The sequence below is a fragment of the Arvicanthis niloticus genome, chromosome 2, assembly GCF_011762505.2.
Source record: "Arvicanthis niloticus isolate mArvNil1 chromosome 2, mArvNil1.pat.X, whole genome shotgun sequence".
Taxonomy (NCBI): Eukaryota; Metazoa; Chordata; class Mammalia; order Rodentia; family Muridae; genus Arvicanthis; species Arvicanthis niloticus.
Genome location: NC_047659.1, coordinates 12811404 through 12826021, shown reverse-complemented (window position 1 = coordinate 12826021; position 14618 = coordinate 12811404). Strand labels below are relative to the sequence as shown.

The following is a 14618-nucleotide window of genomic DNA, read 5'->3' as shown; positions in this document are numbered from 1 at the left end:
TTAACAAGGCCTCTTCCCTTTTCCTATCATATTTATACTGTTAACAGCTTTACTGCCAGTCCGTGGCCACCTTCTCCCATAGTGCCCCGGTCCTAGCCCTCCTAGTGGTGGAGGATGGGGCCCTTCTCTAACCACTGCTCCCATGAGACGCCAAAGTGACAGGCCACAGGCACAGCCATGCTGTCATCTGGAGCAGGGTAAGCCTGAATCACACACCCATCTGGACTCCGAGGGAGATGACCCAGATGCCATGCTCTAAGCTTTAGTGTGGGAAGACACACTCCAGCGGTCAGCCCCAGCCCTTCTTGGTATACCTTCATTCTTCAGAGCATATTGAGTGGTTCCTGGGAGCCCACTCCTGATACCCCACAGGTAGACTCTAGCAGTCCTTGCAGGGACAGAGACCCAAGCAGGGCTGGGACACATGCAGCAAGACGGTAAAGTGAAGATGGGCACAGAAGCTGAGAAAACCTGGCCGTGCCAGAAGAAAGTATTGGCCAAATGCCTGGCACCTGGCAAGACCTAGCACAGGACAGCTGTCAGGACGTGTATGCAGAAAACCCCAGACCTCCCTGGGTATTACTGTGGACACCCGGAGTGTCCAAGCCTACGGGGCAACAGAACAGGATCCCTTGACAGAGGGAAGACTTGTGAGCCTGGAATGGACCCAATGTTGGCAACCAGTTCCTTCAAAATAGAACGAGAAATAGCCCTCTCATCCACTAACCACTGTACTGTCTGGAAAAGGAGCCCTGTGTTCCAGAGTCCCCAATAAGCAGGTTTCTTCAGCCAACAGGGCTCACTCCTGATAAGTCTGGGAACAAGTACCACTCAGCTCCATATACCCTGTGACTAGGCTTGAATGTACTGAATGACAGGCCAGGGCTTATTGACGTTGGAAGAGTGCTCTATTTCTCTAAGGAAGCTGTTCTTTCTCCTGATAGCAGTAAATGGGGAGGTGAGGTAACCCTGACTGGTGACACCCTTCTGGAGATCAGCCACCCAACTCCACAAGCCAGGCCCAGAGCCACACAGCACAGTATGATGCTTAGATATCTGCATCCCATGAGGCTCACTGCTTCCATGCAACTGCAAGGCCCACCCCACCCAACCTTCAGTTGAGGAAACCAAAGCCAAGAAGAGAAAACCCTTTTTAGTAGCGCACAGTGTGTAACCCTGGGATGCTGGAGACATTGTCAGTCCCTCCCAGCTTTGCCCCACCCACCCCCACCGCCCCAATAGGAGGCAGTGGCTTAGCTAACACCCTTGCCTGGCCATCTGTGGGTCTTCACAACCAGCTACCAACTCCTCCGTGCACTTTCCTATTTCTGAACTCAGAGCCTATGTTCCTTTTCCCTCCCTGCTGAGAACAAAAATGAGGTGGGACAGAGATGGAGCCAGGGGCTGCCCAGCCCTTTAAGTGAGGCTTCCATTAGGGGACCAACCCCTAGCCATGCCAAATCTGACACCAAGGTCAGAAGGGAGTGGTTCAACACCTCAGGGTGGCTTCCTAATAGGAGGCACACCCTGGCTCAACCTCCCCACAGAAAGTGTGGCCAGAGCAGCAGGATCAAAGTTGTGGGCTAGCAGAAGATGAACAAGGAGCCCCTGGCCACCCTGTACCCTGACCCACAACTCTGCCCATACCCACAACTGGTCACTGCCGAAGGGCCCTTATCAGGTCCATACTGCTGTCTCTGTCCCCACACGCAGGATGAACTCACTCTACGGGACAGCTGTCCTCTGCTCTCATACAGGATGAACTACACCAAGGGCTTTTTCCTTTTCCTTCTCTGGCGTATGCACAGGCTGTCCCTTCCTGTCTGGTAAAGGACAACAGTTCACACCTAACTTGTCTGAGCTGCAGGCACAGGCTTCCAGCTTCCCAGGCAGGACCCATTTCTGAAGCTCAGAGAGACAGCTAGCAGAAAGACAAGTTTTCTCGAAGTAGGACTTGGACCTAGGGCCGAGTCAGTCACTCCCGGCAAAGGAAATCCCACCAGCTTAGCAGACACGTTCTCAACGTCAACCCCTCTCTGAAACCTTCCTTAATTTCTCCAACTAGAATTTTCATCAGGGCTGGCCTCCTCCCCACTTTCAGCAAACTGTGAGTTCCTTCCAGGCTAGCACACAAAGCTGGACGCAGCTGGGAGCCAAACTCAGACAAGTTTGATCCATTGAACATTGATTGTGGCTGGCCTCATTAGCTGAAAAGGAGGCAGAGCCCCCATCCTCTGGGAGCCTCCACAGTGGGTACAGATGAGGGCATGGTCATGCAGGGCACTTGAGGGGCACGGGGAGTGCAGGAAAGGCCCTGGGGGAGCCAAACGATGCCGACATTCATCCCAAACCCATTCTCAAAGCAAGAATCTGTCACAATGACACCTTCTCCTACAGCTGAGAAAAACAAAGGCTCAGGAAGTGAGGTGATCTGCCCATTCAGGAAGCTTGAACCCAGGTCTCTGGTTCGCTGGGCCAGCCCTAGACTAGGCGCAGGCACTAGGCAGAGGCCACTTCAGTAAAGGCAAAGGGTGGGGACATCACATGCTTTGGGAAATCCTCAGACTAAGTCCGCAAGCCTGTGGGCAGAGTCAGACAGTTTAAACTTGAACTCTGTGCATAGGGAACTCAATACTTCCTAAATAAACCCTGTACATTGTTTCTTGCTGCTGGAGTGGGAAAGTCCTCTTCTTTCTGGAGGAAGTAAACTAAAGCACACTGCCTGCCTGCTTCACTGACCCTACCCTAAAAGGGGGGAGGGGAGCAACTCCCACACCAACACCTCTCCAGACCTGCCACAGGGTCTATGGTGAGGCTCAGCCAGGGGCTAGGCGTCCCATGCCCCAGATAACCTTATGATGTAAACTAACCCAGCTTCTGCATCATGGACACCTTCAGTGGGCCTAAGCCACGGAAACATTATGGCCTTACCACAACCCAGGGCAGAGCCTCTGTGTGGAAGCCCCTAACCTCCTACTACTTACTAGCCCAGCCCCAAGTCAGCCTGAAACATTAGGGCCTCTCTGGCTGAAGATCTTATTACTAGCACGAGGAAAGGTTTGCATTTCTCCCTCCCCATTTTGAAAGAGGTACCCTTCCAAAGACCATTCAGAGGGCCTCCAGGCCCCTACAAACATGGCTCTCCCCCCAGGAAGCCCATTCAGCTCTCCATCCAAAAGATGAGGGAGCAAAACAGGACTGGAAGCAGGCTAAGCTGGAGTACCAGACAGTGAAGGCATGTCAAGATCCACTTCGACTACTTTACTATGGCCTGCGAATGGGTAAACTGATGCACAGTGGAATGGGATGGGCACCTGAGAAGTGCGGAGGAACTGCGTATCAGACCCTCTTCTCCTTGCTCCTGATATAACGGGAAACTTTAGGGACCCCGCTTACCCCAAGAGGAAGGACCTACAGAAGCTGAGGCAATGGGGATGGGACAGTCACGGTAGCTCCAGATGGGGGGCCATCACCCACTGACACAGGCGCCTCAAAAGCACCCGCTGGTGATGCTGTGCTAGCGAGGGACTAAGGGTCTGGGGTCAGGGTGGCGCCTACCCCTGGCTGGCCGGGTCCGGCTGCGGGAGCGGCTCCTCTGTCGCTGCAGCCGGGGCCGCCGCAGCAGCCGGTAGTAGTAGGATGGCCTCCCGGTGCTCTTCCTGGCGTTGCCGCCGGCGGACATGCTGCCGCCCGCCGGGCACCGGGCCAGGCCTGGGCGCTCACACGGGCCCCATCGGCCGCTCCGGACCGCCCGGCGGGCGCCCCGCACTCTCTCCCGCGCTCTGGTGCAGCAGCAGGCGAGACCAAGGCTGCCCTACAAAGTAGCTCCAACTCCTCCTCCTCCGCCTCCCCCGCCCCGCCCCGAGCAGCCGGCCCCTCGGCGGGGGCCCGGGACCGGGAGGCAGGGCTGGCACCGGCCCGGAAAGTCAGTGCGGGCAAAATCCTGGCCTGGAGTCGCCGGGGCGACGCGGCCAGAGAGTGCCCCTGTCCCATCGGAGGAACCCCAGGAACATCATATCCCCGATAGCCATGCCTCAGACTCCACATCCAACCTGGGGTGCCCAGAGCACCCCGTCCCGCCACAGGTGCAGTGGCGCATGTATATATGCATACACACCAGGGCTAGGAACGTGAAATTAGGGTCCGAGGGAGGGGTGACTGGACTGAAACATGGGCAGGCCGGAGCGGCCGCACAAAGGTCTGCTGGCACCCCTCAGTCAGGTCGAAGTCCTCCCTGTCCCTGTTACCTACGATACCTGGCTAGTCTTTACAGAAGGGCATCTCCGTCTGATAGAATATATTACTTTCATATCATTAAGATTATTGTGTGCATTTCAAACACACATATAGAATGCAAGGCACACCTGTGCAGCCAGAGGGCTTTGCCAAGCCACTTTGCCCCATCCCCCACAGAACCCACCAGGGGTGCCTGAATGTTGCCTTCCCTCTGACATTTTTAGTAGCATTAGCGAGTTTCTGAAGACAGAAAGTTCCCTACCCTACAGTGGCAAATAGAAACGGAGGCTTAGGAAAGGAATGACCAACTGCCCCTTCTACCATAAGCTGAAAGACTTTCTCCAAGTCTTTCTGCAGTTCCAGAAAATTCCATGGCTCTGGGGAGAGCATAATAGGTATAAGCCCAACCACCTCTCTTTGGTATTTGAAGCAACAGAAATCTTGCAGAAATCAAATCACCAGCAGCTTCCCGCCTACTACTCATCACCTCTCTCAACCCTACTTGCTGCCAGCTCTTGTCTCTGACCTCTTAATGGCCAGCAATCTGCCTGGCTCCTTCGCCCTCCTCTCAGGTCTACCCCCACTGACCCTCCTGGTCTTAATAACGTAAGACTTTTACCCCTTCAAGTTCAGGAGGGGAAACTGAGGACCTAAAAGGTGTGTGTGTGTGTGTGTGTGTGTGTGTGTGTGTGTGTGTGTGTCTGTGCGCATGCATGAGAGAGGGGGGGGGCACTTGCCTCAATCGCACAAAAAGTGCAAGGGCATATGGTTTTGGACAACGGCTGTTGCATGAACTCTTAAGGGAAGTGGGGCAGGCTAGACCCTGGAGGAACAAGTGGGTTAGGGTAGCCTAGGCAGCAATCCAGACCAGGTTTTTCTCCTCACAGGGGAAGCCCCCTTCCTGGCTCCTCAGTCTAGGAGGGAGGGCCTCCAGGTCAGTGGAGAGGGTGGGGGTGCTGGAGCACAGCTGGAAGCCAGGCGCCATCCTGGGACAGTGGAGGGTAAGGGGGGGAGGGCAGATCTCCAACCCCAGCTGCAGAAGAGTCCACAGCCTCCAGTCCTCTGATCTCTCTTCCCCAACACTGCCCAGCCCTACAGGAGGCTTTCCAGCTTCCAGGGTTGTCAGCTAGGAGACCTATTGGGATAACACTACAATAACCTGCACCCAGTCACCAGATTCCAGGCCCAATTATGGGCAGAGTCACCCTGCTACACCTTAGCATTTTGGGGGGTGAGTAATCTCCACTGCCATCGTTCCTAGTTTTAGAAGCTAAAGGTCTCCACCTGCAAAGTTTTAGCGTCAGTGCACCTGACCCACTTTACGCCCCTTTGCGCCTGTGGGAGCTCCAGCCCAGAGGCTGCTGGGCCAATGCTGACACACGGAGATCAGGCTCTTGCCTGGCCCCCAACAGGCAGCCAACAGGACGCCTGTTGTAAACTTGTGGTAAACTTGTGGACGTGTGGTAAACTTGCAGGAGCACATGTAAAGTTTAGGACCCCCATAGGTACACAGCAGGATTCCAAAGGTTTAGCTTGATCTCTGCCCCAGTCTCTCAATTCCTCTGTGCCTTAGTTTCCCTGCTGCAAGGGGACACTACAAATCTCTCACCAGCTCACAGTTGTCTGGTGAACCACAAGCTTCTAAACTCCTGGCCTTGGAAAAGGAGTAAGTAGCCTTTACCAACTGTTGCCATGCCTGCACTTCTACAGGCCTATGGTGGATGCTAGGACAGTTGCCATGGGTGTTGAGAAAAAAAAATGGTGGCCAGGCAGGAGCTCAGAGGCTAGGGAAAGGCCTGGCTCTCTGCCACCCCTCCTGGTCTCAACCCTGGAACCAGCAGGCAGACAAAAGCTGCTTCCTGCATCCCAGCAGAGCATCTGGAACCAATTTTCCAGAGCCTGCAGCTTCAACCTCCTCTTGTGAGCAGAACCTGGACCCGTGTGGTCTCCTCCCCTCTAAGGAGGACAGCCTCCACAGGCAGGGACCAAACTGGGGGAAGGGCACCTCCTTACTATTACAGTTTCCTAAACTAGCCAAGGACTCCCATCAACCAGCAGGGAAGTCCTCAGGGATTGCCTCAGGTGGATAGATGATAGGCTTCCCAGCCCCACACCCCCATCCAGAAGCTTGGGTGCCTGCAGAAACTCTGGACCTGTACTGCCACCCTGGCCCACTTCCAGAGGGACTCCTGGGTGAGGAGGTGACACATATCTCTCCATCAACTAGGTGCTGGTGCAAGATTAGTCTCCAACTCACCCAGTTGGATAATGCAGGTGTCCTGTAAGATGTTCGATGGAGTAGATGTGGATGAAGCCTAGAAACGAGCCCTCTCAGTGAGTGCCAGGCTGGAAATAGGACTCCTCAAATCATTGCACCTAGCCACCCCCCACCACCAACATTTTCACCCACCCTCAAGAGACCCACCAGATGGCTCAGAGAGTAAAGGCAATTGCTGCCAAGCTTGAAGACCTGAACTAGATCTCTGGAACACACACCCCCACCCCCCAGTGGAACCAACTCCTGAAAGTTCTCTGACTTCCACACTAGCAGTGGCATGCATGAATACACACACACACACACACACACACACACACACACACGAGCACACACATGCACATGCATGCACACCATGAATACATGTAAAAGGAAGGAGAGCCCCTGAGGCACTCCTAGAATAATACCAAGTTCATCATCACAAAGCAGCCATCCCTCTGCTTCTCACCCGCCAACTCCCACCTGCCTCCGAAGGCTCTTTGCCACTTGCCCCACTGATAGAATGGCTGTCACCAAGCTCTTGGGACGCCCTAATAGGAATGGACTGGAAGACTTCCCTTCTGGACAGAAAACCAACAGCAAACTGCACCCCACCCACAAGGAAGAAAGGACGATGGCTTTAGAGCTGGGCCTAAAGGCCAAGCACACTGAGCACCAGGCCAGGGCCAGGTCTGAAGAGGAACCATTCCCATGCAGTCCTGGGTCCTACTAGGGCATTAAGATTGAAGGCCAGGGCTGGGCGGTGGTGGCGCACGCCTTTAATCCCAGCACTTGGGAGGCAGAGGCAGGCGGATTTCTGAGTTCGAGGCCAGCCTGGTCTACAGAGTGAGTTCCAGGACAGCCAGGGCTACACAGAGAAACCCTGTCTCAAAAAACAAAAAAAAAAAGAAAGAAAAAAAAAAAAAAAGATTGAAGGCCAGAGGGGGCAGGGGAATACATGACCGAAATTACCATTCAAAAGCTTAACAATGCCACTGGATGCTAGGACAAATCACTGGTGCCTCAGTTGAACACATAGTAGAAGGACACAGCTTTCTCCCAGGGATCATTTTCCAAAGAGGGAAACCCTGCCACCAGGAGGAGGTACTGGGGCTGGAGAGGTCTGCCCAGCCATCAAGAGTGCCTGCCGATCCAGAGGACCCACAAGATGCCTCATACAACAATCTATAACTCAGTTCCAGCTGACCTTCACTTGGCTCCCTTGGGCACCAGGCACGCATGTAGTGCACAGACATTTATGCAGGCACCCCATCAATACATGGAGGGGAGACCAGAAACTGCAGGGTCACAGCTTGACTTAGGGCCTGTTGGAAGCCGGAGAGCGGATTTAATGCTAACTGTGGTAGCTGCCCACCTTAGCATCCACAGCAGATCCTGCTCTCAGTATCCCTCACTCGTTCAATCATTTGGTTTCCCCGGTGACCCCAGCAGACAGGTGGCTCACTGGTTTTCCAAAACAATATTGAAGACAAGAGAAAATTTCTTAAGATCACAGGGCTTGCAGCAAGATCTGAACCCAGGGGACTGGATGTTGCAAAGGTCCTAAGGCTGAATAAGACTTGATGTGCATGAGGGCACACAACAGCTCAGGACTTTCCTTCAGAGCTAGCATTGTCCAGGGACAGAAGAAGACTGGGCACAGAGGAAGCAAGTTTCTCACAGTGCCTACCTCAGACCCCATACAATGGTGTCTGGAGAACTCAGACCTGTCAGGTTTCCTGTCTACACCAGGGTAGGCAGCACTGACAGGGGAAGTCCCTAGGCAGGCAGCCCTGCATCAGTCTCCTAAGCTAGGATCCACCTCTAACCCTTCAGAGCCGTAGGCAGGGTCTGGAGGAGGTGCCTGAGCACTCATGGTTAAGGTCACAACCTCCCCCTCAGGATGCTGTCTGTCTAACAGGCAATGACGGCTTCCTGCATCCACTGTTTATTCAGGAATGAGGCTGGATCAGGAATAAGAACTCTACTGGAGACATGGCTGGGAAGGAGAGCCTGGTTCCATCCGCACACAGGAAGGCACAGACCATCCACCGAAGGAGGTTCTGCTTCAGCACTCTAAACATCCACTGTGTCTCCCAACTTCTCTCCCAAAAGGCACCCACAGATTTAATGGCAGTCTTTCTAGGAAATGGCTGACACAGAACAGGTAGGGTCCCAGGCTGGAATGGCCCTCGCCCTCTCCATACAAGAACAACTAGGGACCAGCCAGACCTGACTTTTGAACTCACACAGACAAGTTGCCTCAGAAATGAGTGCCTTTCAAACAAGATACCCAACAGTGATCGGGGTGGGGTTCTGGAAGAGGCCCTCCATCTAACCAGACAGGGTGTGTGGCCTCTGTCACTGTCCCTAAGCTTCATGGAAATGACCATAGCTAGGGTGAGTCCACACCCCTGAGGTTTTATAGGTATCTGAAAACATTCTCCTGGCTGTAAACCACTTCTTAAACCCCTGCTGTCCATCCCTGCCTATTCCTGTCAGCAGCCCATTCTAAGCCTATCCTAAGGTACAGAAGGCAACGGGAGGGTGACTGGACCTGGAAGCTGAGGCTCCCAAAGGAAGGCTCTGTTTAAGCTACAGGCACCCAAATCCAGCACCCAATCCCCAGTCACCTAGGGATATACCTGCACTCGGTTCTCCTGCACAGCAGCGGGCTTCAGTCTGAGTGGAGGAAATGACCGGCCCACATTGGGCTGGAGCTTCCCCAGGGGACCCCCCTCAGCTACCCAGGCTGCTCTTCTTTCTCTGGCAGAACCAGAATGCTAGCAGGTGGTGCCAGGTTCCCACTTCAGAGACAGCCCAAAGCTCAGGCTTCAGTCCTATGGCCCAAAAGAGGCTGAGAGCCACTCTACCAAAAGCCCTGACCCTCACTGTTCCCTAACCCTTGAAGTCTGTGCTTCCTGTCAGCCCAGATGGCCAGGCCTGAAGCTACCTCCTCTCTGCCTTGCCTTGACCCAAAAAAACCTGCCAAGCTCCAGGTAGGCCTCAACTCAGTCCACATGCTCTCTCCCAGCCCCATTAAGGTCCCAGGCTTCAGAGCTCCCGCTTCTTCCTCCCAGTCCTGTCCAGTGATGAATGTAGACCGCCAGGGCACCAGAGAAGTTGCCATATGGTCTCCGTGAGGTGAGGGCACCTCCACCTTTCTCAGACATGCCTGCTTGTTCATCTGCAAACTCTGGTGGGACTGGCACCAGGGCAGGGTTCCAAAGGGATGGGGCTCACTGCATCTCTGCAAAGCCCAGGGAAGGAGACAGCTGAGCCAGCCCTGTCGTTGACTCTGAGATAGCCCAGGTGGAAGATACAAGGGCAAGAGCTGTGGTGTAAGGAGTCAGCTCATCCATGCTGCTAGTAAGAGAGCCACTGCTGGGAGGGGGAGCTGAGGGCAGGTCTTCACTGGTCTGGACTTCCTGGGAGAGTAACAGAGAACAGTGGATCACACATTTATCTGTAGGCTCCTCCAGCTCAAATCCCAGCCCCAGAGCAGACTCGAGTTTGGGAGAGGGGGTGGTAGCCCTGGAAAGAAGTAGAGAAACCCGTCTGACTCAAAGTCAGAGCAGAGAGAACTGAGATGAGAAATCCTGGAAGACTGTGGGGAGGAGGTGTCACATGCACTGAGCTAGAAGGCTAAATCGGAGCTGACAGGGGAGACAGCAGGGTGTATTCTGAGAGGGGAAACAGCAAGAGGAATGAGCCATGAGGAGGAGCCAGTGAAACATCAATGGGGATCCTGTGCAGAGCTGAGGCTAGAGCAAAGACGAGGTGGGGACTGGGGGAAGACCTGAATATACGAAGGAGTGATCAAGAGGGGAGAGAGGGAAAGGTATGCAAATAAGGGTAGGGCCAGGCTGCACCCCCTGGGGCCCAGGTATTAGTACATCCAGGCTTGAGGATTAGTTCTGTCACTGCATGGCTGGGCTACTATAAATAAATTACAGGCCCTCTCTGGTCCTCTGCAACTATGAAAGAGCTAGCTCTCATAAGGTAGGCCTGAACGTATGGGCTGCCCATTCAGGAATACATTCCAGGGTCCAGCATCACTGAATCTTGGGGAATTTAGTTCCAAGAACTCCATATTTGGCCGTGGGAGGGGGCAAGTAGGGGCTTGCACTTGCTATGATCTCTGAGCTCTACGAATGAGCAAGAACTCAAGCCCACTTCTCCCCCACCCCCAATTCTAGGCTGTCCAGCTACACAGCACAAGCTGGTCTCAAACGTACAATCCCCCTGCCTCAGCCTCCTGAGCACCGCCGGCCATGCCTCTTTTCGATCACTGGCCAGCTCAGCTCAGACCACCCCAGGCATATGCTGGTCTCTCCGGCTCATTCCTACCAGGATGAATCTTCTCTGGCTACTTTGCCCTACCTCAACCAGCCAGCACATGATGCTGACTGCCTTAGCTCAGGTCGGCTTGCCCCAGTCACCTGGGATACATGCTTCTGCTTGTTTATTTTCTTCAATGTTTCGGGCCTCCCTAAATCCTCTTATCTGTACATTTGGGCATTTCCTAATTGACTTCCTCCAAACTTTAATAAGGGCTGTGGCCTTATTAGTCCCATTTCACAGCCAGGGTCCAGTGCAGACAGTGCTCAGTGTCTGATGACTGTGGCAAGGAAGGAAGCTGGGCTCAAAGCCGGCATTCTCAAAAGGCAGCTGCAGGCCCAGGGGCAAGTGACTTGCCTCTCTTCTCAGGACCTAGGCTTTCTTCCAGGTGACATGTGGCTGGCCCGCTGGAGGGCTTATGTTCCCATGGCAGCCTGGGGCTGGTCAGGCCAGGGTACATTCCTGACTCTTGTAAGATTGATTGGAAGTCAGCATTCGTGAATGAATGAATGAATGAATGCCTTTCCTTTGCCATTTGTCTTTGATCAGATCTCCAGGTCACAGCTCTTGCTTCCTTGTTGGTCCGGCTACACTTTAAGGGATCGTAAACAATGAGTGTCTGTGTTCAGTCTGAGGGAAGGAGGCAGGAGCCACACTTGAAGGTGCTGAAGCAGGGGCCAGCATCGCAGGAACCTTGGCTGTTTCCTGGGGCTGCTCCTGAGCTCACACTGGCATAGTAAGACCACGAGGGAGTTAAATGCAGCGTCTTGTCTTTCACCCCTCAAGTCCCCTTGAGAGTGAGAACAATGACAGCCTGCCCCCACCCTGGGTACAGCATTTTGCCTGGAAATTCTACCAGGGGTAAGGGGAAGGGCGGGCCCTACAGTTTCAGTGCCTGCTCAAACAGGAAGAAGCTGAAAGTCTGGGGCCAAGAAAAACAAGTTCAAGGTCACCCTGGAAACCAGCAACTCCATGGCCGAGCCTTGTACATTTCCCCAGATGAATGTCTTCTAGTGATTAATGGTTGACACACATGCACATGAAGACAGCATGGTTCAGGACCACCCACAAGGCACGAGAGAAGGTAAACCTTGCCAGCCTAGAAGAGCCAAGCAAAGACTACAACAGTTTGCAGGGTCCTGCACTGATGCCCCAGGCTCCCCAAAAGTGGTTTGGAGTGAGGGGCCCAGCAGGTCAGCTCAGGCCAGGAAGCACCCTGACTGGCCCACTTTGTCCTGGCCTCTGTGTTCCCTGACTCGACCAGGTCCTGGGCCGATTAAAATATCTCCTTACAGCTCCGATGGGCATGGTGTTCCCTTACGAGACTGAGGAACACAGCCCCATCCAACACAGCACTGCCAAGCTTGGCCGTGTACTCTGGTCACCTTCCTCCTGAGCTGAACACAGCTGGCCCAAGAGAGGTCAAGCTTGCCAGGAGAAACCAAGACCTAGCGGGGATGCCCTGAGCAGGGTCACACAGTCAGCATTTACGAACCCAGTACAGTATTTGCTCCCTGCCAGGCAGTGTTTATTCAGTGAGCCCTTATAAGGCCCTCCTGGGTGGACACAGGACTCTCTCAGTCGCAGGCAGAGTGCTGGTGAGTGACAGAAACTTGGTTTCTACAGCCTGTCTCCTGCTAGAGGCCCGCGTTGCCCCATAACTCTTGTCCTTTGTCCCCAGGTTACTAAGCTGCTGACTGACTGCCAAGGGGGAAGATAACAGGGCTGCCTGCAAATCCGTGTCTTTAGCAACAAGGCTGATGGCATTCAGGTCCGGTCCTAGCCAGTGGTCATTGGGTATCACACAGCCAGCCTCAAGTTCTTACCTCCCCACAGCTCTCTGTCCTTCTGCCTGTCCCAGCCCCCATCGGTCAGTCTCTCTTGCAGTCTCCCTGTGACTCAAGCAAGGTTCCTAGATTTGACTCTTGGAATCTGGACTAGCTCTGTCTATTAACCCCTCCATCTTCACAGAAATCACCCAGGGCCACAGTGGCACACGTCTTGCTCTGGAGATTGCCATAGCCCCCAGCTGCCCCCCCCCCAAGCCACCCTCCGCCATCTAGAGTCTATTTCGCATTCAGCAAGCAGAATGGGCAAGTGCAGAACCTCTTGCCAACCCCAGGCCTGCTGGGGCGTCTTCTCTGGCATACCTTTCTCAAGCAGCCTGAGTGATGTCCACTCACCCTTCCTCTCCACAAAGCCACTCCTTCCTTTGCCAGCTCCATACCAGACTCTTCTCCACACACCCGCCCTTCCTCATCGCCTTTTGCAGTGAGACTGAACCTACATCTGTCTGCTGCACATCTGTGCTCTCCTTGAGGGTCAGGTCCCCTCCTGCCTGGCTCATGCTGGCAACTTCAGGCCCCAGTGCTGAAAGTCACGTGACTGCTGCCAAGTGGGAGGTGAGTGGGCCTAATCAGTACGTGTGTGCATATATGTTTGTGTGCTTCGGGGTTCCTCAGACCTCAGACCCCCAGCCCTGGGCATCGTGAACCCTGTGAGTACTAAGCAAAGCCAGGCCAGAGGCTCTGCACCACCACCAAAGCTCAGAAATTATCCGTTTCCGCCTCTCATTCCATGATTCATAACCCATCAAATACATTTCCCCATTATCTTTCACAAGAGTGCCGCCTTTCTGCCGTTTAATAATGCGTTTGGCTCACTGCTTCTCTCCCAGGAGAAATCGAAGGCTTGGCTCCCATTCCACACAGGCCAGGAGCCATGTGTCACTCAGGGGCTCACTTCAGACCTGAACCTTGAGCCCCTCATTTGGGCTCCCTGGCCAGGGCTCTGCTGCTCTTGCCTCCCCCTTGCCTTCACCTGTCTGCTGAGAAGTCCTGGTGCCCACAGGCCTCTCAATGCTTGCTCTGAGGCAGGAGTCAGACTCCGGTTCTTCCCGCACCCAGCCCCACATATGCACCCAGCCCCACATAGGCCAAGGCAGCACTCGAGGTTCAGATGCAGCAGAGACATAAGGCATCAGAGCCAGTGTCCAACTTGTACAGTCTCATTTCAAAATCACAAACACCTTCAGAAGCCAAAGGGCCAAATGTAACCATTCTACAATAGGGAAATGAGGCCTTGGAGACAGACAGCTTCCCCGAGGCTGTACTGCAAGCAGATGGTGGCTTCCTGAGGATGGGGTGGAGGCATACTGAGGAGGGAAGAGATCTGGAAGTTGCAGGGAGCTCCAAGCTAAGCAGAGAGTGCAGGCAGAGAGAGCCCAAAGAATTAGGGGCTGCCAACCCGAGGAACCTCACCTTTTGTATTATATGGGGTACGTCCCCTGACTCACTGGCTGGACTCCCAACTCTCCTCCACAGACAGGCTTCCTCTCAGGACTAACCATCACGTGACTAGATGAGGCAACACGTGGGAAGCTGCCTTGTAAACTGTCCCAGTCCCAGGTCATTTTTGCATGTCAGAACGGCAGACTCAAGACAGGATTATACAAAGACCTGCAGGGAAGCCCTGGCCTCTCCAGGTGACATATGACCCAAATGCTCAGACTCAAGCAGAAGATAAGGCCCCCTCCTCAGACCACAAGCAACCTTCCTCACCAGATACCAACCCCCTGCTTGTACAGGTGCTTGCCCCCTGGCAGCCACTAGGTCTGTTCCCCTCCCCCTCCTGCTCTGTAAAGTTTCCGCTTCTATTTTATAGTTTCCGTGGCAACCACCTCTCATTTTTATTGTCTTCCTCTCCTCTGACACTGACATCTTGGGCTCAAGGGAGAAGAGGAGTGAGCAGGGCAGGAGGTCTTGCCAAGAGAAAAAAAACATAGCAA

General features: G+C 54.1%; 1 protein-coding gene across 8 annotated transcripts in view; it reads right to left on the bottom strand.

Annotated features, from left to right (window-relative positions):
- The window catches only part of Dab2ip (DAB2 interacting protein), a 173477-nt gene that overhangs the window by 105183 nt on the left and 53676 nt on the right, over positions 1-14618 (bottom strand). For 3 of the 8 annotated variants that reach the window (XM_076928593.1, XM_076928596.1, XM_076928594.1), the window contains exon 1: positions 3559-3805. The exons of 3 other annotated variants lie outside the window; for them this stretch is intronic. In XM_076928593.1, the coding sequence (XP_076784708.1) occupies positions 3559-3682 (124 nt within the window). In that variant the 5' untranslated portion in view covers positions 3683-3805. Of the gene's footprint in view, positions 1-3558; positions 3807-14618 lie in introns of those variants that run through there. 2 more of the 8 variants (XM_076928598.1, XM_076928599.1) reach the window with 1 other exon arrangement.